General features: G+C 42.5%; 3 protein-coding genes across 13 annotated transcripts in view; all 3 read left to right on the top strand.

Moving 5' to 3' along the window:
* The first annotated feature begins 672 nt into the window (after window positions 1-672).
* lbx1b (ladybird homeobox 1b) lies at window positions 673-2335 on the top strand. Its single transcript, XM_027010065.3, has 2 exons — window positions 673-1186; window positions 1398-2335. The coding sequence occupies exons 1-2, from the start codon at window positions 850-852 to the stop codon at window positions 1877-1879; spliced, it is 819 nt and encodes a 272-aa protein (XP_026865866.1). The 5' UTR covers window positions 673-849; the 3' UTR covers window positions 1880-2335.
* A 4013-nt stretch (window positions 2336-6348) lies between these two features.
* Window positions 6349-10114, top strand: cenpk (centromere protein K). Of its 3 annotated transcripts, none has more exons than XM_027009990.3 (10): window positions 6349-6495; window positions 6966-7107; window positions 7408-7464; window positions 7748-7811; window positions 8289-8335; window positions 8421-8503; window positions 8791-8889; window positions 9252-9387; window positions 9648-9701; window positions 9817-10114. In XM_027009990.3, the coding sequence occupies exons 2-10, from the start codon at window positions 6988-6990 to the stop codon at window positions 9970-9972; spliced, it is 816 nt and encodes a 271-aa protein (XP_026865791.2). In that variant the 5' UTR covers window positions 6349-6495; window positions 6966-6987; the 3' UTR covers window positions 9973-10114. The 3 variants fall into 3 exon arrangements, with proteins under 3 accessions (XP_026865791.2, XP_035390864.1, XP_026865782.2); XM_035534971.2 differs by having other exon boundaries at window positions 6349-6601; window positions 8427-8503; XM_027009981.3 differs by having other exon boundaries at window positions 6349-6601.
* A 4754-nt stretch (window positions 10115-14868) lies between these two features.
* The window catches only part of rims1b (regulating synaptic membrane exocytosis 1b), a 59088-nt gene continuing 47762 nt past the window's right edge, over window positions 14869-26194 (top strand). The window contains exon 1 of one of the 9 annotated variants that reach the window (XM_081700993.1): window positions 14869-15755. In XM_081700993.1, the coding sequence (XP_081557119.1) occupies window positions 15589-15755 (167 nt within the window). In that variant the 5' untranslated portion in view covers window positions 14869-15588. Of the gene's footprint in view, window positions 15756-25862; window positions 26066-26194 lie in introns of those variants that run through there. The other 8 variants (XM_081700994.1, XM_081700995.1, XM_081700996.1 and 5 more) reach the window with 8 other exon arrangements.

Genomic DNA, 26194 nt, shown 5'->3' with positions numbered 1-26194 from the left:
TGTGTGTGTGTGTGTGTGTGTGTGTGTGTGTGTTTGTGTGTGTGTGTGTGTGTGTCATAGGGAGTGTCTATGTGCACACTTGCTGATATTTCTAAGTATTAATCCAAAGTAAAATACCCCAATTGTAACAGTTGCTCAGTTTTCAAAGTCACCACCTCTTAAAATTAACACAAATTTGAGAGTTAAGCACAGTTCATTAGACAAAAAAAAAGACTGTGTTAGATCCCTGATATTAGTAGGCTGAGTTTGCTGAAATGCAGAAGGAAAACAAAATTGTGTAAAAATACTGGTGTGTCATGGTCATTATAAATACTCAGACAATTAATAATGACTGAAGTGTCCACCCTACCCATATTGATTCAGTTTGACTTTTAATTTTTTCTTATCTTAAAATGACAGCTTACTTGGAATAGAGTGTAGCGTACTGCACAAAGTTCATTTGCCTTTCTTTGTTTTGATTGATTGTGTATTTGCTTGTTTTAAACTGGCCTGTGAAAAGAGACCCGCTAAAGAGGCCATATATTGAGCAGAACTCCTCCTACTCCTCGACATGCCAGCTAATTATCGGGCCTCAAACTGAGCTCCCTTCTTTCCAAACTTACAGTGTCCCCGCAAGTATTAAAGGACCGAGGGAGAGGCAGGAATAATACGCTTCCAACGTTTCACGCCATTTAACGGTAACTTACACTTACTTGTCAGCTGCCTCTGCAGACTTTGATCTGAGGATATAACATTTTTGATGTACGAATAGGATTTCATGAGACAAAATCCTTCATGAACTTCAATTAAAGTAATTCGATCTCTTTGCTTTCCTGATACTATATTTCGATATTAATCTCACTGGATATAATGACGTCCGCCAAGGTGGTCAGCATTTGTGAAGTGATTCATGAAAACAGAAGACGGAGCGCCTTGGACCATCTTCCGCCACCCGCGAGCTCTAACAAACCCCTCACACCTTTCAGCATCGCCGACATTCTCAGCAAGCCGTCCGGGAAGAGACATTTTTACAGGGATGCCTGTGGAATCACTCACCTCAGTTCTGGGGCCGTGAAGCACCGATCTTCGAGCAATGGCATATTGAAACGATCGCTTATCTCCCAAACGTCGCCTCTTTGCGCACTTCAGGAGCTAGCTTGTAAGACTTTCAAAGGTCTTGAATTGGGGGTGCTCCAAGCAGCTGAAGGTAAGGACTGCTTTATGTTAGACAACTAAGGAATTTAAATAGTTAATAGCGATTTACTAATACTTGTTGTTGATAATGATACTGGTGATGCTGGTGATAATTTGGACACAGTTTACTTCATGTATTTCCAAATGTTTAAATAACGCCTCGTCAAAGAAAAGGCTATAGTGTCAGAGGTAATGTCATGGGTGATGTGTTGTATCTTCCACAGGCAGAGATGGGATCACTCTGTTTGAACAAAGGGGCAACCCAAAAAAGCGCAGAAAATCCAGGACTGCGTTTACCAACCACCAGATTTACGAGCTAGAGAAGCGGTTTCTCTATCAGAAATATTTGTCACCGGTGGATCGAGACCAAATAGCGCAGCAACTAGGTTTAACTAATGCACAAGTAATCACTTGGTTTCAGAACCGCCGCGCCAAATTAAAGCGGGATTTGGAGGAAATGAAAGCTGATGTGGAATCCGCCAAAGCCATCGGAGCCGTTCCTCTAGAGAAAATTGCCAGACTGGCCGACCTAGAGAGGTGTGCTAGGGGAACCATGGGACCCTCGGGGCCAGAGTGCCCTGCCCAGCTGGGCCACGAGCGGGAGATTACACACAAATTGCGCCTGTCACCCATGGCGTCACTCTCAGACCACACAAGTGAAAACTACTCTGAAGACGAAGACGCAGAAATAGACGTGGATGACTGATTGCGTACGAGCGTGGAGCATAAAAATGAGATCTAAAACTTGCTCTTATCTCCTCATTTTCTGTCCTGTTTATAATGTCACAGTTGTTGTTCTTGTTTATTTTATTTTTTTTGTCTTTTTAAAAATAACGCTATTTTAACACTAAGCAAATTCATGCTAGTTACAAACACATTTTGACTCACTTCAAATATCTACATTTTACGTGTTTCTCTGCAACATGTGAAATGTACTGATTAGTGTGATACGTTCATTGTTCTAGAAATTGCAATAAACAAGACAAGTGCGGTTGTTTTATGTGGTTTACGAGTATTTATATTGATTAATTTCCATTATTTGTATAAGTTGTACAGTTATGTCATTTTGCAATAATGTCTGAAAGCATATAGTCGTCCTGCAAGTCCTACCTAAATATCTAGGAATTATGAACCAGAGCATAGTGCGTAGGCATAATGTATTTGAAAGCAAAAAATAAAAATAAAAATGTTCAAAATATTGTTGAGTCTATTATTATTATTATTATTATTATTATTATTATTATTATTATTATTATTATTATTATTATCATTATTATTATTATATTTTCAGAGAACTGTAATGATAGTTTCCAGTAGGATAAGCAGTTATATTACTATTTACATCGGCTATGTGTATCTGTTTGGTTGGTTTATTTTAATATAAGCATTTTTTTTATGGAAAATTATCTCAGTCTGAGCAGCCTGCTTGTCATTCGAGTTAACGAACTGCGTGCGGCCGCCAAGATGCTAAACTACCCTACTTTTTAGCAAACGCTAACTGCCCCATCTTTTTTGTAGATTATTCGTTTTAGAAACATTCTTGCTATTGTTTCTACACTCCTTGAAAGGAATAGCAACCCCTTGGCTTGCGCAGTACCGCTTTTTCTTTCATTGGATCTATATGCGTGTCTTGGCTTCTTGACCCGGCAACGTGTGTTTGCCTATTCGGCGCGAAATTTATGTGAGAAACACCAATCTGGGACTGCGCAGAGAAAAAGAGAAAGAAAGCCACAAAACCACAAAGTTTTGGTCCAGTTTTTCTCGTCCTTTTTGTTCACAGATGAAGCCGTAATTTTAGCGTAAAGCATGAAGGCTGAGGACAAACGAGCCGTCCTCCCTGATGTGACAAGCGACAATGGAGCGCAGCTAGCCTCCCGCGGCTCGCCATACTGAAACAAGTACGTCCCACCGCACAAAAAGGACGCAAACGCTTGGAGGCCATATGGTTTTGGAAATTTCCTCACAATTTCAGACAATTTGATGGATTGCGTTAACCCTTCCTTTTAAATTGTTTAACTCCGCGTAGACAAAAGCCATAGAGCATGGTTTCTCCTCGCGAGGGCATCTGTACTCATGAATGTTCGGTCTTTTCTTTTCTTTTAGCCTGGCATTTTGAACAAGTCAATGAATTACAATGAAACTCTCTCTTTTTGGAGGCCAGTTGCCTTTCTTGTCTTTTTGAGAGCTTTAAATGGTATGTTTCACTTTTGTGTGAGCTTTTTTCTTTTTCGTTGAAGAATGGCTCCTTATTTTGTGTGTTTTTCATGTTAAGTAGGCATGGGGAGTCGTAAAATGTTTAGACCGTGGATCGTGTCAGAGAGTGCTAAAAGGGAAGGCTTTGTTGATTCGATTTCCACTCTGTTAGTTCGCCAAAAACACGATGATGGGAGAAAGCGTCTGAGCTAGAAAAAAGAAAAAAAACCACTTAGGCAGCAAGGCTTTTTAACCTCATGTCAATTTAAATGAAAAGTGATAACATAATCAAAAAGGATTTTTAAAAAAAATTATACAAATAACATCATCATTATCATAATAATAATAACAATTATTATTGTTGTTGTTGTTATTATTATTATTATTAGTAGTAGTAGTAGTAGTAGATTTATTATGTTTATATATCGTTGTGGTTGCTAATGTTGACATGAAGAAGAAGAAAATGATAAAATCAGGAAACAGCACAATAATACAATTTTTATTAAAAGCCTACCGGCTTGTAATTAGCCTACTGGAAATGTGGTCTTTACAGTAACATGCGAGAGGAGGGACTCATCAGTGAGGATATACCACTACGGCAACTACTGGACCGGAGTCTAAAACGAAATGTTTAGTACTTTATTTGTGTATTTATTTGTTCAAACCATCACAGATTTAAATTTGTGCTATTTGTTGTGCTATTTATGAAAACTAAGATCACATTGATTTGTCAAAATATTAATAAAATATAAATAACACAAATTATTACTCAACTAGCGTAATCTAGAAAGCACTTTATTCGAATATGCCTCATACTTATTTATTATTACATATTTTTCTATTACTTTCAAATGAAGACTGACTTCATCAGTAGACACACTCCTTGTTTTATGTTTAATCCCAAAAAACGGATCTCCCATAATTATTTCTTGTGCTATTTTATTCTTAAATCAGTGTTACAGTTACACATGAATAATATTGGATTGGATGTTTTTATGCCATATTAATTACAATCCACAACATTTCCACCACTTTTGTTTCATTTAACTGATTCTGTAATGTCATTGACTAGATTTTGTTTTTTATGTGATGAATATGAAAAGGTGTTTATACCTATATTCAGTATTAGTCATATTAGTATAATTTAATGTGCTTATTCCCTTATTGAATTATGTGATGCTCTTTGTTGGTAATTTACAGTTTAGAAGGCAGATTTCACAGAGTTGACAGCAAAAACACGTTTCCTCTTGAGTCTGTCAGCTTATTGTCACTGAGGTCTCTAAGTCTTCTGAACTCATTTAAACTTCATATGCGTCGCTATTAAAAAATATTGCAATTATTTAACTTAAATAATTTTATTTAAATTGCCTATAATATAGCTCTAAGGAGTGTGATTCAAAGTTGCAGGAGTCAAACCAATTTTGTTTGAAATCCGCTATATTCTCATGTTGAAACAGACATATTTTTACATAAAATGTCTCATATTCTTCATACCTAAGAAAATATTTTGATGTGACAGGTGTCTTACATTTATGTTTTCACTTCCTTGAGGATTCTGACCAAAGAACTGAGGCTAGCTGTCTGCAGCTTTTGTCTGGGAGATACACAGCCTAAAAGAAGAAAATCAGCATAATGAACTTCAGTTACTGTAGATCACTGTAACAACACACACACACAGTTTTACAGACTGACATTGAAAGAGGGAGTCATACAAGTTCGTACCACTGAGGACACCACAAACCCATCTCTTATAGTTTACTGGCTGTGTCGTGCACATTTATTTCCCACCGGCGTTACCACTGATATAACGTTGTATTTCATCTATTGGCAAAGTGGATAGTCCTGGAAAGAAAGAATGAAAGAAACAAAGAACGAAAGAAAGAACGAAAGAAAACAAGAAAGAACAAAAGAATGAATAAATGAAAGAAATAAAATAGATACACTTAGTCTTTCTGGATCTCATTTTGAGTCTGATAACACATTACCCAAATTGGTCATATTTACCAAGTTTACACTCATACAATGAGAGATGGCCACTGCCCAGGGGGTGACCACTGAACAGGATTGACCACTGAGCAGGAAAGGGTGTGAGAGATGGCAAAAGTCTCTACAAAAGGACCATTGGACCAAAGATGTTTTTTTTTAACTTCAAGAGTGTGTGGAGTGTGTGGTTTTTTGAGTCAGAGTCTTGCAGATCCTTCTATGTTGTGATTCCTTTAACATTCCCACTGCAGCTGTGACCCAGCTGAAGACAGGTGGGTGGCACATGTTGGAGGGGCTTCTTGATGATGCTACTTATTATTGATTATTGGTGATTATTTTGCAGGCCAGGCCCTGGTCATTGATAATCCTCCTGAAATACTCTTCTTTCTGACCTCCATTGAACCCTCTTACCAGTCCAGAATTAACCTCTGCAGAAAAAAATGGTGTTTTTTCAGTCCCAGTTACCCCTTCAGACAGAACAGTTCTCACAGGTTTGTCATGCCCACTTAAGAAGTTAAAGATCTAAAGTGAATTTGTCCTGTATAGCTGGTGTCTCTGTGTATCTTACCTCATACTCCTTATATACTACCCTCCACTTTCACCAGCTGGGATATAAAGCTCTGTGTAGATATTTTTAGTGTCTTTGTATTGAGATTCCTTCATTGATTGATTTATTTTTTTATTTTTTTTGCATTTTGTGTGCTTGTTGTTTCTACTGAAACTCATTAACCTCGCCTAATAGGCCTATATCATCGCTTTTTTCAACAGTTTCTCCATCAAACCACTCGTCTGAAACCATAGATATACACACATATACTATGTTTGTAAGTATGCCCGAAGCAATGAACTAACTGCTATTGTAATTAGAAGTTCCAAATATAGTTTAAATAAGAAGTTTACCAGTGACTGGACCGGTACGAATTGCGCGCAGGTTGTGCCGTTTTTACGCTCATGAATCTGTTCTGCAAATTACGCGAGGAAGTACGTCATGACCGTAGTCCTGGCGGCATTTTTGTTTGGGTGTAGAAAAGTCAACGTCTCGTCTCTGGAGTAATGGCGCTTAACTGGGCTGGGTAGCTCTAACTAATCTGTTACACTACCGAGAGTTTTAACCAAGACGATAAGAAAAAAAAAAAGACTTGTGCTGTGAGTGCTATGAAGAGACAGACGAATGGATACGAAGAAGTCTTCTTTGTTAGCATAGATAGCTAACCTAGCTACAATTATCTTCAGCTATAAAGTCAGTGGTTAGGTAAGTTAGCTAGCTTAGCTCGCTCATTATGACTGACAGAATAAGTAACCTAGTAACCTACCCGGTGATTTTTGTTTGGGTTTACTTGGCTAAGCTATCGGGCCAAGTAAGCTACTTATCTAAAGTTAGCTAACGCTTGTTTAATTGACTTGCTTGCCACACAACAGTCCGATCATTAACGCTAGATTGCTATAATAGCTTATAGCCTAGGTATTAGCTAGGAGACCTTTTTAGCTCCTCCTGCCAATCTGTGTTTTTATAAGTATGGTTGTAGCCAGTTCATCTTGCCAGCTCGTTTGCTTGCCATACCGGGTACGTTGATTTAATAATGGAATGTCTGCAAATACACTTTCACTCTGCTTAGGCACGAATATAAGCAGTAAGTAATGGACGAGGAGATACAGCAGACACCGGGTGCTCAGAGTCCAGCACACACCGGGTGCTCAGAGACGATGAGAGCCGAGTTGCTGGACCAATGCGAGGAACAGTTTGGGCTTTTACAAAAGGTGATTTATCTAATAACGGGCTTGCCTCAGAATTTAAAGATCTGGGTTTTTTTCTTTTTAGCCCTGCCAATTAGCTGATGCTGCAGTCACATCCCACATAATGAAATGTAAAATGATAATAAGGTTTAGTTTTTATGAAAGTTTACAATGGAAGAATGTAAAGCATTATTCTGTTGTACATATTTGAGAAAATCCATGCCTTTGGTCCTAAAATTTAAGTTTATACTAGTGGACTTTAAGAAGTTCATAAAGGTTGTTGATGTTTAGGTGCTCAGTGCATGCCCTGATTGTGTTTTTCAGCTTCAAAATGAGATCATTTTAGCAGACACAGAGTCTGGTGATGGAGAAACAAGCGAGGTGAGACATCTAGACCAGCTGTTACTCTGTAATGCTCTTCAGTTGTTTTGACCAGCAAAAGTGTCAAGTGTGCCATCAGGCTTTACTTTCTACCACCACCCCCTCTATCCTACACTTTCTGAATAAATGAAAGTCTTGTAATGTAATATTTCATTCTAATGAAATATTCTAACATGAAACAAAATACTATATCTAAATTTGTCCTGTCTGTGTTTAACATTTTAACCAGCGGCACATGCTTATGTGATGTACACCAGCCAAATCACTTTTTTTATACTGGCAGGCTATGAATCGCTTGAATGCCATAATGTTGGAACTGGAACAGTGGCAAGAAATGGAACCCAAATGTAAGTCTTCTGAGAAGATGTTTGAATTATGAATGAGCAGAGGAGGGCAGTGGTGCCTGAGTGGTTGGCCGTGGCTGGTGCGAGCCCCACCGTGGCCAGGTTGCCGCTGTTGGGCCCCTGAACGAGGCCCTTAATGCTCAGTTGCTCCTGGACTGCCTGGCAGTGTCCTAGCCCACACCCGTCGCTGGCCGTGACAGCGTTGTAGTCAGCAGTAGTGTGTGTGAGTGGGAGTGTGTGTGAGTGGGAGTGGGAGTGTGTGTGTGTGTGTGTGTGTGTGTGTGTGTGTGTGTGTGTGTGTGTGTGTGTGTGTGTGAGTGAAAATCAGGATCATTAAAAAAAAAAAAGAATAATATGCACTGGCTGCTCATGCATTGGGAGTTGCAGTGCAGTGTCTGCTGCCATATTCTTTTCTTTTTTTCTATCACCAGTATAAACACTTTTTCATCTTCTCTTTTGCTTTCTTTGTTATCTTCTCAGTGCTGTCAACAAACCCAGAAATCTTGCTGACGCTTGGGAAGGAAGAGGTGTGTTATGCACTTCATAAAGTAGCTTTTTCCCCCCCAATCAATTTGCTTCTTTCTATAAAGTGTTTTCTCCCCTGTCTTCAAGTTGCAGAGACTCAATAATCAGCTGAAGATGGTCCTCTCCTGCTCCCAAGCCAAGCAAGATTCTCTGAGGGACCTTTTGCAAAGGTGTCCTGCTCATCACCTAACTGCCTAATGCAACAGCACAGGCTGTCTGGGATGGACTACCGAAACATTTGCATTCTGTATGTGACTGTTATAAATGTGACTGAAAACAGTCCGAGAACACAACCACCACTCTGTTGTCCCACAGCAGCATGGCCAACAACCACACATTGTACAATGATCATCACAGAACGTCATGTTATGTGTTAATTTCCATCCATGTTGCATCTAGACACTTAACAGTTGTGGGGGTTTTTTTTGTTGTTGTTTTTGTTGGGGTTTTTTTTTAGGGAACAGGCCTGGCTGAAAGAGAAGGAGGAAGTCCTGAGTGCAGTGACTGAGCGAGTAAGCACATTGCGTGATGAAAATGAGAGGCTGTCGGAGCACAGGTACAGATTTTTTAACAGAGACGTGTGAGAGCAGTAACCCTGAGCTGGGTCTGCTAACAAGGGCCAATGTCCTCAGTGGTATAGAGGGAGGAATTCCTAAACCAGATTTTCCCTGTATGAGAAATTATATGACAAAGTGGTATGAAAGCTGTATGTTTTAGAGTGACATGCTCTGGATTAAATGGAGTTTATTAACACTTCATTATAACTGCTTAAGCATCTGAACTACTTTGAAAGCTTTGACATATCATATGACATTATCTTATAATAACAGATGTCAGGCTCTAAACAGGCATTTTACATTAATCTTACCTGTAATTTTGTGTTTAGTAACACAAAGCCATTCCCTTTTAATTCCAAAGCATCCTACAGGACATGAAGAGAAAAATCACCAAGGTGAAGGATTACCATGGCAACCTCATGGAGACACTGAGTGACATGCTTGCTGAACATTTTCCTCTTCCCAGTCAGCAACTGGTTGGCACCAAGAAAAAGAGGGTTGGCTTCCTCTCTACTCGGTCCAGTTCACACCATACTTACACTGAAGCCAGATTTGTTTGTTTCAGTCAGGATGTAACAGATTTAGTACTCTCCAAACAGCCAACACTGGTGATAAATTTAATCCAGTACAAAAGAGCATTGACATTCTTTTCAAGTATTATTCTCTTAGTCTGTAAAGTACACCACGGGGAAGGCGCTTCACACAGCTCTGACTATAGTTAATCGATTATTATTTTGTCCGCATGTGCGTTCTGTAGGGTGCTGCGGCAGTATCAGGAACAGCCCTTATCTCACTGAGTGAGATTCTTGAGGTATGTTTGCATTTCCAGTTTTTATAGTGTTGAATTAAAGTCTTAGAATGCCTTCTAAATGTACTGTTCACCTATCGGTCATTAATTTGTGTATTCCTTCATTTCTCTCAAGCAGAAGTTAACAAATAAAACACTGGAGACCCCGCACGAGCCCTATGTAATTATTGAGGATTCCTTTTGGCCACCGTACATAGAAATGCTTCTCCGTAATGGCATTGCAGTCAGACACCCAGAGGACTGCAGTAAAATCAGACTGGAGAATTTTTATTGAGTCAGAAGCATTCTTGTGAAATATATTTAAATCTTTTACTATTATCTTTTGCAAAGAAACGCATGTATAGGCTTTTATTGTTTTTCCTTGTTTTACTGTCTATTTTAAGAGCTCAGTTTGTTAAATAAAACGACTTGCATCATGACGTTTCTCTGTGCCACTGACATTCTGAGGTCATGTAAGGTAATCAGATTTTGGCCCACTTTTGGGGGCCCTCCAAAAATGTTTAAGCATTAAGGTGGACCTCAGTTAAATCTCATTTCACAGATTCTGTAAAGGCATGAAGCAAGCAATAGGGGACTATTCAGCCATGAATGTTACCACGTTTCCTTAAGAATATTTGTGCAAGAGCAAAACTGCCACATTAGTGTTTGAAGAGTAATAAGCAGAGCCGTGTTATTACACTGACCTCTAGTGGTAAGAGCCCAGAATGCAACATGGTAGAAATGTGTGGCGTTCAGAGCTTGGAGTTCTGAAATGTACAAGTGTATGGAGTTTAAAAAAAGGATGAGCAGGGTTATGACTATGTTAACAACTTTCAAAAACGTTATTATTTATTACTACATAAGAAACTGCCTTCTTAGAAATCAGGAAATCTGTCAAAATACCTCTGAAAATGTATTCAAAGACTTATTTACTGAGCTCTGACGACCGTTGTAATGATGTTTGTTTATTTATTTTGCATAAGTGAAGGTAAATGCGGCCTGCCAGCAAAGTGGACAGCACTGTTTAATTCTTGTGCGTTTCCTGTAGACTAGGCTATGAGAAACATTCAGGCATCGTTGCTGCAGTTGGCCATGGACCCAAATGAACCGATGTGTTCTTCAAGGAGGAAAAGGACGTGTTCCTCGTGAGGAAACTTGGGTGCCTTTTAGCGCAGTGGGGATGCGTGCGTGTCGTCCAAGGATGCTGCTCTATTTTTCAGGGGATCCATCTCACAGTTCTTTGTTACATGTCACCTGAAGGAGACGCCAGAGCGTAATTATAGCTTCCTCTGCAAGTCTCCTTCAGTACAGGGATAAATCTGACCACAGCTAATTTGGAAACGGCTCTGGGACTGAACTGAGTGAAGGCAATGCAGTGAGACGGGTCTCGCAACCTCAAAGAAAATATCTGGTTCTGCATTTTGTTGCTGGTTAATTTATATCAAGAAATGTAGGTATTTAAATAACAGTAATCAACATCCAGGTGATAGGCATAATACCCTCATTTTATCTAGGAGTCAGAGACCCATTTACATTATTTGTCAATTAACCTGCAGTTCTTACAAAGTTTCAGGGTTTAACATTGGATTCCAGGGCTGGAGCCGAATGCCTGTTAAATTACGCTGTGTATTTACAATCAACATATCCTACTGTTGCCACACAGTGGCAAGAATAAGCATTACAAGTACATGTTGGTTCAAAAAGAGATTGTCAGGCTAAGCTGTGCCATGAAGGAGGGGCGTGTCCATAGTTGACAATATGGAAAGTTACAGGACGGAACTCCACTGGACGACTTTCTTGTAGTAATGCTACCTGACTGCAGCGATGTTCACCGGTGTAAGGCACTGTGTATTTTATCCGGTCTGGTTGGTGAAATAATGTTACTTCATGTCAAGATCGTGTATTCAGACATGCCTGACAGCTAACAAAGATCTGTTTACATTTGTCTAGTCTATAAAGGATTCAGGCGCATAATGTTTGGACACTGGAGAAACGGCATGACTGAACCGTGCCCTGCTGTAGAAGGGTGATTCAGAAAACTGACGCTCAAGGCTTAGTTCTACAGCTAAACGTTTATTTGGAATTTAGTTTTAAAACAAACATGTAAGTTTGTTCACAATCGCACAAACGCGTTTTTCCACTCGGGCTGGGGTCCTTGACCATTCGGTTACTGGTCGTGGGAAGTCAAGGGGCAGTCGGCGACTGCAAACATCTGACTGAAAGCCCACTTTACGGACACAGCTTTCAGTCAAAGATGTTTACAGATGCCCCACTACCAGAAGTTTCTGTTCTCTGCAGAAGTCCGTCAAGGTCACTGAATCTGCGTGCGCAAAGAGACATGTTTAGCAGTGACGACATCCGACACCGGACGCCATGCAGTAAACACATGAGGTTTTTTGGAGCGGTTGGCGCGCTCCGCCGTAGCTGCGCTAATTAGGCCCGCATTGTTACGTAGATCGCCGCTGCGCCTCTGGTTTCAACCCACGTGACTTGTGTTACGTTTGATTCGAGGAATCCGGCGTTCGCTCGTCTGTCCTTGAAAGCCGTCTCGCACGCGAGCCTCTGCTCGCTCGGAGATTTTGATTCATATGTAAATGACCGACCTTACACCAGATGTTCTGATTATGAAATGTCTGAGTGGCTAATTTGACGTCTAAATGTTTAATATTTGTGGACATAATTACACCAATATTACCCTACCGTGGCTCACCACTCAGCTATTCTCATACAACTGCCTGTGTGCGTGCGTGTGCGTGTGCGTGCGTGCGTGCGCATTTCAGAGACGAAGCACGTCATATTCCTAAGCCTCCACAGGAGGGCGCGGAAGACGCTTACGAAATGTCTGAATTGCCCTTGATATAAAATATCTAAGAGATTTGTCCTGCGCATTAATTCCACGCGTAATGTTTCTTTTTTTCTAATCAGTCCGTTAAGTGTATTGTGTTATTATTCATTAGGCCTAACTCAGCCAAGCTGTGATGAGCAATCTGCATAATTAATAAACAAATATAACGAATTTCAGTAAAGTACACTTGTATTCCTAATAACTTTTTCCCTTTTCATGTTTCGATGTTTCTGTAAAAAATATACAAACTGGGGTCTGCTGAGATCGTTTTTAAGTCAGTAGTATAGCTTGTATTAAACAATAAAGCGATTCCTGCTCCGATCCTTGTGTTACTCACAGAAAACATATCGCGTGCATTAATAGTATATACAAAGTATTGCTGTTCACCTCTTGCAAGAAGAGTGCGATTTTTCGTAAATGCTATGCATCCAGTACTTACCTACTTTCTCAAACTGATTTACTAGCATCCGCGTCCATGGAGCCGTCGTTTTCCATGGTTTTCACCTCGCATGTCCTTTTGTAGCTCTGATTCTTTGTAAGCCTCGCGCAACGTTGACCAATAGCCAGACAACTTACTCACATCAATTGGAAAGACCTTGGCCACATGCTCACGAGCATGCGCGACTCGCCGGCATTGACCTTCATCGCTTCACAGTTTTCCTCCAGAAGCTATCGGTCACTTGTCTGACGTCACTACTGTATTTTATATAAACACGAAAAAGCATAACATCATTAGCTTCTCATTTGCGTCATCTTAACCACTGAACGTCCTACCTGGAGTCTTTTGTTTCTGACATCTTTCCGATAGCTTTGAGGTAGTGAGTGCGACTCCATATTACGGCGCTTGTGGGTGCTAGAGGATTTCCTACTAGTCTTGTACTGAATTTTAGATTAATGCATTAAACAGCTGTGTTTTGTTTCGTAAACGATTGACTCAGTGATACCAGAATATCTTTATAAATATCTGATTCTTATTTGTAAACAATAAAACTCATCTTTCCTCAATACAGTGTCAGATTAACCTATGGAGTGTGAACAGTCTGAAAGTTTCTTAGACGTGCATCCTGTAATGTACATGGTAATGACTAAATTTGAGTCTCTGCGGCTAGTTATGTGAAGGTAAACACTAGAAACAGGTGACTCGCCTGACGCGATGGGAAAGAACACACCTGTCCACTGTCGTGATGGCGCCGGGGGGACTCCAGAGTATTTCTTTACCTTTCTGATAGACTTTCTGGTAAACACATTCAGAATCAGAATTCATTCATTCCCTGCCTTTCTGTTTCTCTCATTCACACAGAGACACACACATATATGCACGCAAACACACGAGGTTGCTTAATTTCAAAACAGGAACGTTACAGCACGAATCCCAGTCTAAATATAAACGGATAAACCAGTTACATGGGAAAATGGGTAAGTGCTGACGTCATATCACATTGTAGTCCTTAGACCCATTTGCTTCATGCATGTATGCTACGCCATTCGTGCGCCTCTCTAGGGTCACAATATGCCCAAATTATGACATTGATAGCGATTTTCCACACAAAGATAAAATTATTCACACCATTCATTTTTAAATAGTCTGTCATTATGTTTTGGGTTTTTAAACTTTGATTCAAGTATTCATATCCGACTTCTCTGTCACAAGTTATGATCGACACCTTCAGGTTGCAGTTTATGTTTAAGGCCACTAGATGGCGTGTGGCGCTTGTCTGATCTTTCCTATAACCTAAAAGACAATAGTGCAACAGTGCACTCATGGAGTTTGTGGATACCAAAGAACATCTTACTAATCGCACACTGAAGAAGCTAACACAGGCGTGTTTGATATGTTTGTAAATTATAGAGGCAGTGTATACATAAGCATTTAAAGTTTAAAACTCTCTTTAATAGTATACTTGGCGGTACCGTGGACGAGATGTAAACATGTGTTTAAGTAGTTGTTTCATTTACGTGAGTTGTTGTTTCAAGAATAAGGTTTCCTCATTGTTTGAAAGAGGCTGGTTGAGTTCACGGGGCACTGACACCGTTCTTTCGGTGAATGGTGATTTGAGCAGTGTACCGCGTGAGCCACAAGCCGTCGCTGTCCATGGTTCTGAAAAACAAGATTTACTCGAAAAAGATTAGTTTATTACTCGTTATTCTGATTTATTTGTATAAATTAAAATTCGGTACAGATTAGAATTTTGATTTACTTCAGATTTACTTATATCTACTGTAGCATGTTATAAACCGCTACGAGCGCAATGGTCCAGTTTATCGTTGCCTTTCGTGAGGGGTTTAGTGTAGTTCTTTTAATGCAGTAATATTCAGAAACGGCTCAACTAAAAACTGAGCGTTCTCAGCATGCCCAACATTGATTTTGTTAAAAATATCTCTCAAGTTTAGGTCCGAGGTCCGTTTAAGTGATGCCAAAAATAGGTTTGGCGTGCGCGAGCACGCAAGCAATGCGAGGGTTACTCCTAACGATGTGCGCGCGTGTGAAGGTGTGCCCGAAGGTCTACGGAAAAGTGAATGGGGGCACGTCTCGCACAGTTACAGTTTATTCCTATCTCCTGTACGAGTAGGCGCAACTCGTTGTTGGTAGCGCTACGTGTTGACGGATCGGTATTGCCGCCGACTGTTCTATTTCCACATCAGCAGCCGGTGCACTTACAGTAGTAAGTGAAAGAGAACAGAAGAGAAGAACAGGAACACGGGCTCCGCCTTCGCAGTCGTTTTGTACCGAACGCCGGTCTAGTGGATGGTGCATTACAGATTAGCGATCTGATGCTGGGGTTACACCGTTTGCGTCGTCTCTCGGCGTAGAGATGGGCTTCCCGTAACCGGAGGTGGACGATAGAGGCGGGAAGGAGGGGGTGGGGGGGGGGGGGATTTCGAGAAGAGAGGAGGAGAGAAGAGGAAAAACGCCGAACGGAGACAAAGGGCTCAAATGTGAGTTCCCGCGACCATGAGAGGCTCTCAAAGAACAGGTCCGCTCGAGCCACGGACCATGCCCTGAGGTGAGGTTCCCATCGCCCAGGATACTGCCAACAGACAACCTAGGAAGAGGGGGCAGAAAAGATGTCCGCCTCGGTAGGGCCCCAAGGCGGCCCGCGCCCACCCACCGCGCCGGCATCCATGCACGATATTCCGGACTTGAGTCACCTCACAGAGGAAGAAAGGAAAATCATATTGGCAGTGATGGCTCGGCAAAAGGAAGAAGAAGAGAAGGAGCAAGCCATGTTAAAGTAAGGGTAGAAAAATTCCCTTCATGGACACACACACACACACGCACGCACACACGCCCATTCACAAGTGTCTGTGTCCAGAGACCAATTCAGCAGCTGTCGTGCGGAAAAGCCGTGGCCTCACAACCTCGTTTCGCCTCGAGGTTTTGTTTTTTCTGTAACTGGGGTGTAATATTAAGGTTTGACGGGCCGTGTGAGGCGGTGTACGCTCTGGCAAACGTGAGAATCGCTGCCTCGGCCCACAGCTTAGTCCTGTTTCCATCGTGGGCTCCCACGGCTACGTGCACAGCTTTGTGTGAGCTGGCTTTGGATAAAGACACAAGCTCGGTGTTTGGTTGCGCTGTAGGTGCAACGAACAACGAAAAGTACCCGTACATAATAACGTTTTAACCTTAACGCCAGTATACGTGTTTGACGTCTGACCAGGAGAATCGGTCAGCTGAGTTACATGTGCGCCTCGTCTTGAGTCGGAGAGAGATGGGGTGTGACACACGGGGTGCGAGGATGAATCATACTTGAAGAGTGCCACCCCCTTCTCCCGTCGCTCTACCGGAGGTTATACGGGCTACGCTGTTCCTCTTGCAGTCGTGAGCCGTCGCTCCGCGTCGCGTTTCTGTCTGGCGTCCTTCGTCGGTGCAGCTGGCTTAAATGAAACTAACGCGAGCCGAAACCTTGTCTAGAAACCTTGACAGCAAATGTGCTTTTCCACACGTAGGCTGCTGTCAGTCACTAGAAAACACAGCATATGCTAACAATTCGTACTACCCAGAAAAGACACTTGTTCCTTTTTAGCGCCTAGCGGGGTGTGGTTGTTAAACGTAACGGATTGAGGAGGACGCACGATAAGGTGGCTGAGTCGTACGATCACGCCTTCGTATTCTCGGTATAAATGCTTAGCTCGAGTTGCCTTTTATTGCCCATATGTGCGATTAAGATGTTCGTGACCACGACGTCCCTGCTCTCGCAGTGGCCACGGTCTAACGGGAATGACGTGAAAGTACCGAGGCGAGGTTATGTACATTTTCGGTATTCTGACGACTATCCGGTATGAAAATGTAGAGCGTTGTGCAAGCGATGATTGAGTCATAACGGATCTGGATCACGACTCACCGGTCGTGTTTAAAAGGTTGGGATCTGGCGTGAGCATTTAATACTGAATATTTTATGTTCACACAACGCCAGCTGTCCACACAGCGCCAGAAGTTCTCGTCTATTCTTCTTCATCCATCTGAAAAACACATTTACATATATAAGTCTAGTTAGTTTTAGGTGAGCGATCTGCGATGGTAATATGTGAATGGTTTTAATAACTACATATGGACAGTTTTGATGTTTGTCATTGTGGCATGGGAAAGTGACACGACATCTATTGCTTTTTTCATCTACATTGTACAGTGTGAGCTCATAGGTTTTGCAGTGTTTCAGGTCAGCGTATGTATGTGCGACAGAAAGAGAGGTAGAGCATCTGGCTGCGTCTGGTAAATGTGTTGGGCGTACTGGTGAGCATCCAAAGATTCCACACTGCCTGTGGTGACTGCATGGAAACTTCGGAGCGAGTTCACAATGGGAGAACGTCCACATAAATCCCCGTTCAAAAAAATAAAAGAGCCACTTAAATAAATTACAAGTGCAAGTGCGCACTGCCTTAATGCTTGAAAAGCGATGACACAGTAACCGAGGCTTTCATGCCCGGTGTGCCAGACTGCCAATCTTCATCAGACATTTCATTAGCAGACGTGTATGAATGCACCAATTGGCGGCCAGCGTCATTTGAAAATCTATGGTCACTTCAGCGGTTAACAGTCCCAGGTCAGCACTGTACAGTTTTATTTCCCCTGAATGCATGTAATTCATTAGACATCAAGCCTTTAAAAGTAATACAGCTACCTGATCTAGAAGCACATTCCCCAAGTCATTTTATTTAATGCAATTTACACAGTTAAAACTGATTCTGGACCAGCACTTCCAACCCCCTTTGAGGTTTGGCGCATACATGCCCTGGTGGATTTGTTCAGTTGCCTGTGGTTTAAAAAGGCATGGTGATTATCAGTTTATCCTTCCCTCTCTGGGGTAAAGAGAAGTCAAATAGATGAGGAAAGTATGGGTTTGTTACTGAGAGCGGACCAGCTGGGAGAGATGAGGTGGTAATGCACAGTAAGGTCTCTGTGGTATCTCTCTCTATCTTTTCCTCACTCTCTCGCTCTCTGTTTCTCTCTCCATCTCTCTTAGCCCTTTCTTCTCCCGTTCTCGTATTATGAGTACGGTTTAAGAACTTCTCTGAAGGGAGGGGAACTATAGAAAGTGTGTGTGGGAAAGCAGCACCTGGTCAAGTAATGTGCACAAAGACACACACACACCAACACACTCTCACAGCAAACAGAAGCAGAAGTCCCTCACAGCTCTGGGAGCTGAACTCACTTTATCCTCAATGATTTTTTGCCTAGCACACACTTGCAGATGCATTCCTTTTGTTCAAATGGACTGCACAATATTTTTGTCCAACACACTTGTCTTATGAAAGGGTTACATTAGAATGGAAACTTAAAAGCCCCAAATGTGCAGTGCGTGGTGTCACCTAGACTGTCTTTTAAGGGCTGCAGGTCTGACGTGTCCCTGCGCTGTTGAATGACACAGACTGGCTTAACACCCCAGACAGTCACCCCGGGGAGCCTAGATTAGACTCTCTCTTTCTCTCTCTCTCTCCTTCTCTCTTTATTTTCTCTCTTTGGACTAGACACATAGTAAAAAAAAAAAAAAAAAAAAAAAATCATTTAAAAAAAGACTTTAAAAAGAATTCATGACTACAGCCTGTTAGAAAAACAATTTCTGACTGGAATATTCCAGTCAAAAAAAAATTCCAGTCAAAATGTCAAGTAAAAATGTTTTTTGTCAGGTACAGCACTTAAGCTTCCATACCTCTGATATTTCTGGGGATGAACTTATTTGTAAATGCAAGGCATCAATAACATTTTCTTGATAAGGCCGCTGATACCCCAGCCAAGTATGGCCACATATTCTGACAAGGTACTGACAGAACCGAGCTCAAGGCAGTGGCAGGACTAGAACTATTTACATAGCTTTGAAACGGATATGGTCACACTGCAAGATGTGCCACGCTTATGCTGGAGGCAGTGAATCAACAATGACAGTGTAGGTTGGGATGACGTCATGCTAACTAACGATGCTTATTTTCATTCTTTGTTAGCTGGATCAATACCGCCTCGGCTGGCCCTTTAACGGGCTGCCTAGGTGAGAATGGTTCAGTTGCTGGTGAGGGGTGAATGAGGGAGAGAGCAGGTGGAGAGAGACAGAGGGAGGGAGAGAGAGGGGAGAAAGAGAGAGAGAGAGAGGGGAGAAAGAGAGAGAGGCGTTTCCTGTGCTCTGGAGTCTTCCTCGGAGAAGCTGGAGGAAGGCCTGAGGATTGACTGAGGTGAGAGGATCAGACAGAGCCGCGACAGGAAACGCCGCTGGACAGTAACAGGAGTCATTCAGGGTGCAGCGGGGTCCTACGGCACGGGGCCTGCACACGGGCCAAACTCCTCTTTGCAGCGGCACTGGAAGGTGACGGCAGCGAATGTCTGGCTGTGCAGAACAGAAGCGCGCCGGCAAAGCCACATACACGTGTGCACATACCGTGGGTACACAAATTGGCCAGGGCACATAAATACACACCCAGAGGGAGAAGAGGGGACATGAATGCACACATGCACAGCACCTGCTGACAAAGGCCGTTAGCCGCACGCTCCGCATGACCAACAGAGGACGTTTGCAGTGTTGACATATTACTTGTTGCCAGGGGCAGTGGAAACACAGGATAAGGGTAGATCTTTTAGGCGGGAGGCCCTGTTCATCAGAGCCAGTTATTACAGCAGGGCCGGGTATGTGTGCGCGCGTGTGCTTGCAGATTGCTAATAGTAATCCTTGTCATTTTAAGAAATGATTTGTCCTGTCTAGCCGTCTCTCTTTGCAGCTATCTCTTCCTCTCAGTTTTACCCATTAGTGCTACACCAACGGAAGCCAGTAATCCCAGCTCTTCCCAACAGTCAGCACCAAATCCAAACCTGACTGTGGAAGGAAGAGCCAAGAAAAATCCTGCTAACTGCAGGATAAATCCTTTTCAGTGGAAGAAATATCTTACCAGACTAGACTGGGCAGAAGGAAAACCATCAAATTATGGGTCAGCTCTGGGGGAAAAGGTGGTGTTAAATTATACATCGTTACTGGAAATAGCTCACACTGGAAAATATTTAAATATTTAAAGATTCCGCTCCTGCACCACCTTCTGCTGGTGCTGTAAATCTATTTTCAACCTGTTTATTTTTTATTTCTTGGTACATAATTCCTGTCTCATTCCTGTGTGTGTGTGTGTGTGTGTGTGTGTGTGTGTGTGTGTGTGTGTGCGCACACCTGAAGCTCTAGGTGAGGCTATGTGAGATATCTTTCTCAAATGATGGGAACACAACCATCTGTAGTGTGTTGACACTAGTTCTGTAACCTGGCTCCAAATTCACTGGTTAATGATTGCACCTGGTCCTACATCCCTCTGGGGTACAGATGGATATCAGTAGTACAGGTTTACCAATTCAGATTTACCTCAATGCAAAAGGTTAGCAGCAGTGGGCTAGTGGAGCTCAGGGGTTAACACACTTGACTTGTAATCAGATGGTTAACAGTTCAAGTCCCATCACTGTGGAGTTACCTCTGTTGGGCCCCTTAACCAGCAATTGCTCATGTTGTACTCAGATGCAATTGCAAGTACTTTTGGATAAAACCATCAGCTAAATGCCATAAAATAGGAAAATTAGTATTGGAGGAATTACTGAGTACTCAGGAACATTGTAGCACAGAATTGGACCCTGGACCGATAGAATAAACTTACCTGATCTGATGAATCCTGTTTTCCTTTTTCATCATGTGGACAGTCAAGTGTGTGTGTGTGTGTGTGTGTGTCTTACCCGAAGAGACACCAGGTTGCACTATGGGAAGAAGGCAAGCTGGCAGAGGCCATGTGATGCTCTGGGCAATGTTCGCCTGGGAAGCCATGAGTTCTGGCATACCAGTGGATGTTACATTGACATGTACCGCATACCTAAACATTCTTGCAGCCCAAGTAAACCCCTTTATGGTAACAGTGTTCCCTAATGGGAGTGGCCTCTTTCAACAAGATAATACACCGCAAAAACTGTTCAGGAATGGTTTGAGGAGTATGATAATGATTTAAAACTGTTCAGGAATGGTTTGAGGAATATGATAATGATTTAAAACTGTTCAGGAATGGTTCGAGGAATATGATAATGATTTAAAACTGTTCAGGAATGGTTTGTGGAATATGATAATGATTTAAAACTGTTCAGAAATGGTTTGAGGAATATGATAATGATTTAAAACTGTTCAGGAATGGTTTGAGGAATATGATAATGATTTAAAACTGTTCACTTGGCCTCCAAATTCCCGAGATCCCAATCTGATTGAGCAACAAACATCCACTACAATTTTGTAGTGAATCTGATTACAATCTGGTTAGTGGCGGTTAGAGTCCTGTTGTGTACTTCACCGCATGAAAGTTTAATGAACAGGCATTCTGTCCTGACCACTCAGGATTTCTCTATGAGTGGGTGTGTGAGAGGGAGAAACCCTGGCCAGTGTGTTTGTGGTGTGTGTGTGTGTGTGTGTGTGTGTGTGTGTGTGCACTTCACCATCTTTACTGAAGCACTTCAGCATCTTTACCATTGCTTCCATTGGACTGAACAGCTGCTAACAGACAACTAGCTACAAAAGATGAGAGAGAGAGAGAGAGAGAGAGAGAGAGAGAGAGAGAGAGAGAGAGAGAGAGAGAGAGAGAGAACCAGAAAGACAGAGTGAAACAGAAAGAGAGAGTGAAACAGAGAGAGAGAGAGAAACAGAGGGACAGAGAAACAGAGAGAGAGTATGAGCAAGAAGAGTGAGTGGGTAGGTCCATTACAAAAGGCACTTTACTCTATAAAAACATAAATTTCTCCAACAACAACAGCAAGCAATCACAACATAAACCAAAACGCAAACACCATCACTATGTGAGCATTAGCCCAAGTTTACAAGGCTGTAGCTTTTTCACCCTTCAGATTGTCATAGTGGGTGTGGCTGTGTGTGGGGGTGGGGCATGCAGTTCTCTCTCTTGCATATATGTGGCTTTAGCATTTAGCTATGAAGTGAATCCAAAAAGCTATTCTTCCTCTTCTCATCTTTCTCACTCCCACTCCCTTAGTCTCCCCCTGTCTCACATCCTCCTATAAGACTCTTTTTCTCTCTCAGGTGAAAAGAACACAAGATTTTATTTACATTTTTATTTGATTTTTAAACAGCTCTTTCAGTTGTATACTTATGTTCATATTGTCTTTCCATTCAGTCCCTTCACTCAGCATTTTGGCTGAACGGTGGTGTGGATACATTCCACAGGTTTTATACGTTACTTGTCCCTGCTAGATTTGTTAGGTTCATATTCTCTAAGTAGCTCCATTTTAAAATGGCCTTTCACTGAAAGAAAGTCTCACTTTGCTTTGAAGGTCTAATATTACTGATCAAATTACACAAGAGGTATATGTGTGAGTGTGAGACTGAGTCTAGGGACTCCTGCATCCACTCATCTTCACAGGAGGTCATTTATCTTTATGGTGGCTTCCCTACTCTGCCCCATCCCTTCATCTCTCCACTCTATCCTTTCATCTCTCCACTTTATCCCTTCATCTCCAGTCTATCCCTTCATCTCCACTCTATCCCTTCATCTCTCCACTCTGTTTGTCCCTCTGTCTCTCTACTACTTCCTGATTCTTCCGTGCAGCCTTCCTGTCGTTCCCTGCCTGTTCATACACACTCCTCTCACTAGGTTAAGAATAGATATGAAGCTCCACATGCTGATCGATCCTTCTCTGGTTTTCTTCCAGCACCTCTTCTTTCTAGTTCACTTCTGAAGTAGGAACCGCCAAATGTTTCTTTCAAAGGACACCTTTTGTCATACTATGCAAGGTTTTCGCACGTCGGAAGTCAAAGAAACGTTGTGTATGTGTAGGTCTATCCGCTTCGCTGACTTGGTAATACCAACACTGTTAAATCAACAGAAAATCAAAATAATAATTTGCAAGAAGCAAAATATCAGGCCAAGCGATCAGGGTTCTCAAACCACCAATTTTGTGCAGACAGTTAAAATAAGAACTATTCGGATCAACGTGGCCAATATTCTCTGTACATTGAGTCTGGCAGTTGGAACCTGCTAGGAGAGTGTTTCCTTGGAAATTTGTGAGGCAGGTCATGTAGGGAATTCTGGCGAATTTCTGATGCAGTTCTGATTAGCTGATGGCAGTAACTACATGCTACACCCACATGCTCAAATAATTCACCACTGGTGTAATGCCAGACTGGATTCATCAGTCAGAACAGGTGGAGCCTCATGAGACTGAGCCAAGTAAAAAAATTCTGCCATACACTATGCCCTTTTAGAAATGCGTATGTGTTTGTATTTCTCACCATCGCTCTGTGAAACTAAAGCTTTCTAAAAACAAAAGTGTGAGAGAGAGAGAAACACCCTTCTAAGGCGTTAGCCAAGAACCAGCCGAAAGGACAGAAATAGTTCCTCCTCTCCCTCACACGCTCCACACTCCCCCCTTCCTCCTTTTCACCAAGCATCCATCCATCCATCCATCTCCCCATCCATCCATCTCCCCATCTCCCCATCTCCCCATCGATCTTGCACTGCGCCTTCTCTGCCGGTGTATTCATAGGGTGATAATTACCAGCCAGACTGAGAGAGAGAGAGAGAGAGAGAGTGAGTGTGAGGGAGAGAGAGAGAGAGAGAGAGAGAGAGAGAGAGAGAGAGAGAGAGAGAGTGAGTGTGAGGGGGTGAGAGAGAGAGAGAGAGAGAGAGAGAGGAAAGAAGGGAGCAAACCCTGTCACACACAAAAAGACTGAAAGAAAGGAAGAGAGCCATGTACCAAAAAAGAGGAGAAAGAATGGGGTTTCCCTCCTCTTGGGCTTTTTCTTTTTTCCAAAAATCATCTTCAGAAGGGAATGCTGATTCCGATTCAGCCTTTTCACGTGACAGAGCCACGTCACCATGGAATAATAAACGGATCTGGCTCCAAAAGATCAAAATGTTTTCTAATCCCACTCCCAAGAGACAGACCTGTAAAAAACTTGGTTGTGTGCATCTTGTAATGATCCAAATTTAACCCGAGGTAATAAAAGTGAACTGTGATCATTTGGTGGAATCATGTTTTGTAGTGACTCATAATGACCAAATAAGCTACCCAAATATAAGCCCCCTTACCCCCCATGGCCTACAGACACAGAAGCACACACAGGTTCACTTTTTGTTGCCATATTTGTTGTCTGCCTTTGGGCGTCCCGACGCGGTGCCGCCTCTCTGCCTGGCAGAATGAGGACATCCCTGCATTCCTCTCCAGTCCCGTGAGACCATCTATGTCACATGACCCTGAGTCAGACGAAGGAGGAGAGCACTCCCAAAGCTATCAGAGGTTCCCACAGTAAAGGAGGGCATGAGATCCTGAGTTTTCCCAAGCGCTCCCTAGCTCCCCGCAGTAAAGGAGGGAGAGAGAGCATGAGTTTCCGAAGTGTTCCCTAGCACTCCACAGTGAAGGAAGGAGAAAGAGCATGGGTCTTCCCAGTCATACCATAGTGCTCCGCAATAAAGTAGGGAGAGAGAGTGTGGGTCTTCCCTGGCACTCCCATGTGGCTCCACTCCTCTGCTTTTCCATGTATTCAGAGGCTTGGAGCAGGAGCCGTGGAGCTTTCCGGCCGCTCGCATTCCTGCAAAGCATTGCACTATGTCAGGGAAGCTGGCGGAAGTTTGAGGGATGCCAGCTTGATGGATGTTGTTTAGATTTAACTTCTGTATTGTTTTCTTGACGTAATCACAAAAGACATAACATACACTTGTTCTCAATCTCAACCATCTGCTCTCAAACAACACATCATTTGGACTGACCTTTCCTCCAGAATTTATGGTCACTTGAATCATGAGACAAGATTCTCCTTCCTTTGGGTCTGCTTGAAATTATAGTATATTTAGTAGTCCTGTCATAACTGATCACACAGTTCAAAACTATTCAAATGTTCATAATATTTACATACACAACACACAAGAAAACATGTTCTATACCTGTCATTAGAGGTCAGTAGAGGGTTGTCACTAGACTATGGCCACAGCGCTTATTAACTCGACCTTTCTAGCTTGCTAGCGTGGCTGCTACAAAATCACTGGAAAATGAAAGAGTAATTGTAAGCTAAATCATCTTTTAAGTAATTAACATTCAAATACGTTTGAAAGAAATTTGACAGTCTTAGTATTTTTGTAGCAGATGGATGTCTGATAAAATCCCCCTCCCCTGTGTGTGTGACTGCACCAACAGACCAGCTCTCTTTCTCTGTCTCACTCTCTGTCTCTCCATGCCTGCATGTCCGGTACTCTCAACTGCCAAAACAGAGCACAACTTCGTTTTAGAGGAGGAAGAGAGCTGCCATACTGGTGTTTCCATGACGACTGTTGCCCAGGTCTCTTGCTACCATGACAGCTGTTCCCATGGAAAGAGTACTGACCTTAGAGCCTTAGTGCTCCTTATCCTCTCCCCTTCCACTTAACTTACAGAGGTCAAAGGTGGCTGCATGGATGCCACTCAGTGGTGTAGAGCCAGCTCTGTGGTTATGGCTTGAATTAATATGTAGATTAGCATGGCATGTCTTGAGAGAACTCACCACCTAGAGAATGCTAATACAGTGAAGTGTGTGCTGAATCCAGTCAGCATTTGGAGCGATTTCACACATTTGCAGCTTATGGTCTCACTGATGCTTTTGATTCATTGAAAATGCCTCAGTGTTAAGTCTTCACATTTTAGATACGCCTGTATTCTTTTCTGACCTGCACTTGATCTACTCATTTTCAAACTGCAAAAAAACAAAACAAAACACAGAAGTTCTCTTCAGGAAGGACACGGTCGCGAAGATGACTGGCACCAGCACACCTCACCCCGGAGGCTCCACGTCATGGTTTAATCCGCCCAACATAACAGTCTCCCGGGCCAAAAGCAGCAAAGCCAGTTCCGCGCTCCAGCTACCTGCGGCCGCAGTCTGCTGCGTCCTCTCGGAGGAGAAGCTTCGTGTGCGGGGGAGAGAGAAAGTGTGCTCCACACACCAGCCGGGGCGATGGTCGAGCGCACGACCCGCACTGCTGCTACACCTCCACGGAATTCGGGGTTGAGTTCGTTCAATTTGGCCTTTTGGGAACTCTAATGCGACAACATGGCAGTGCGCTACAAAAAGAGGTGACGTTTAAACTCGCCTTCATGGCCACAGGCACCCAGGTCTTGTGTGTCACGGATATGAAGTGCTGGCGAACGATTACATTACATTTTTGCTCATCAGACATGGGTTAAACTGCTAATACGGTACTT

Source organism: Electrophorus electricus, chromosome 18, assembly GCF_041902795.1.
Source record: "Electrophorus electricus isolate QZ-2024a chromosome 18, ASM4190279v1, whole genome shotgun sequence".
NCBI lineage: Eukaryota > Metazoa > Chordata > Actinopteri > Gymnotiformes > Gymnotidae > Electrophorus > Electrophorus electricus.
This window is presented reverse-complemented; position numbering and strand designations above follow the sequence as displayed.

Excerpts from the sequence above, each read along its gene's own strand:
- lbx1b (XM_027010065.3), top strand. The coding sequence starts at position 850 with ATGACGTCCGCCAAGGTGGTCAGCATTTGTGAAGTGATTCATGAAAAC. Across the intron at positions 1,187-1,397 it reads GGTGCTCCAAGCAGCTGAAG|GCAGAGATGGGATCACTCTG; the intron begins GTAAGGACTGCT and ends TATCTTCCACAG.
- cenpk (XM_027009990.3), top strand. The coding sequence starts at position 6,988 with ATGGACGAGGAGATACAGCAGACACCGGGTGCTCAGAGTCCAGCACAC. Across the intron at positions 7,465-7,747 it reads GTGATGGAGAAACAAGCGAG|GCTATGAATCGCTTGAATGC; the intron begins GTGAGACATCTA and ends TTATACTGGCAG. Across the intron at positions 7,812-8,288 it reads GCAAGAAATGGAACCCAAAT|TGCTGTCAACAAACCCAGAA; the intron begins GTAAGTCTTCTG and ends TTATCTTCTCAG.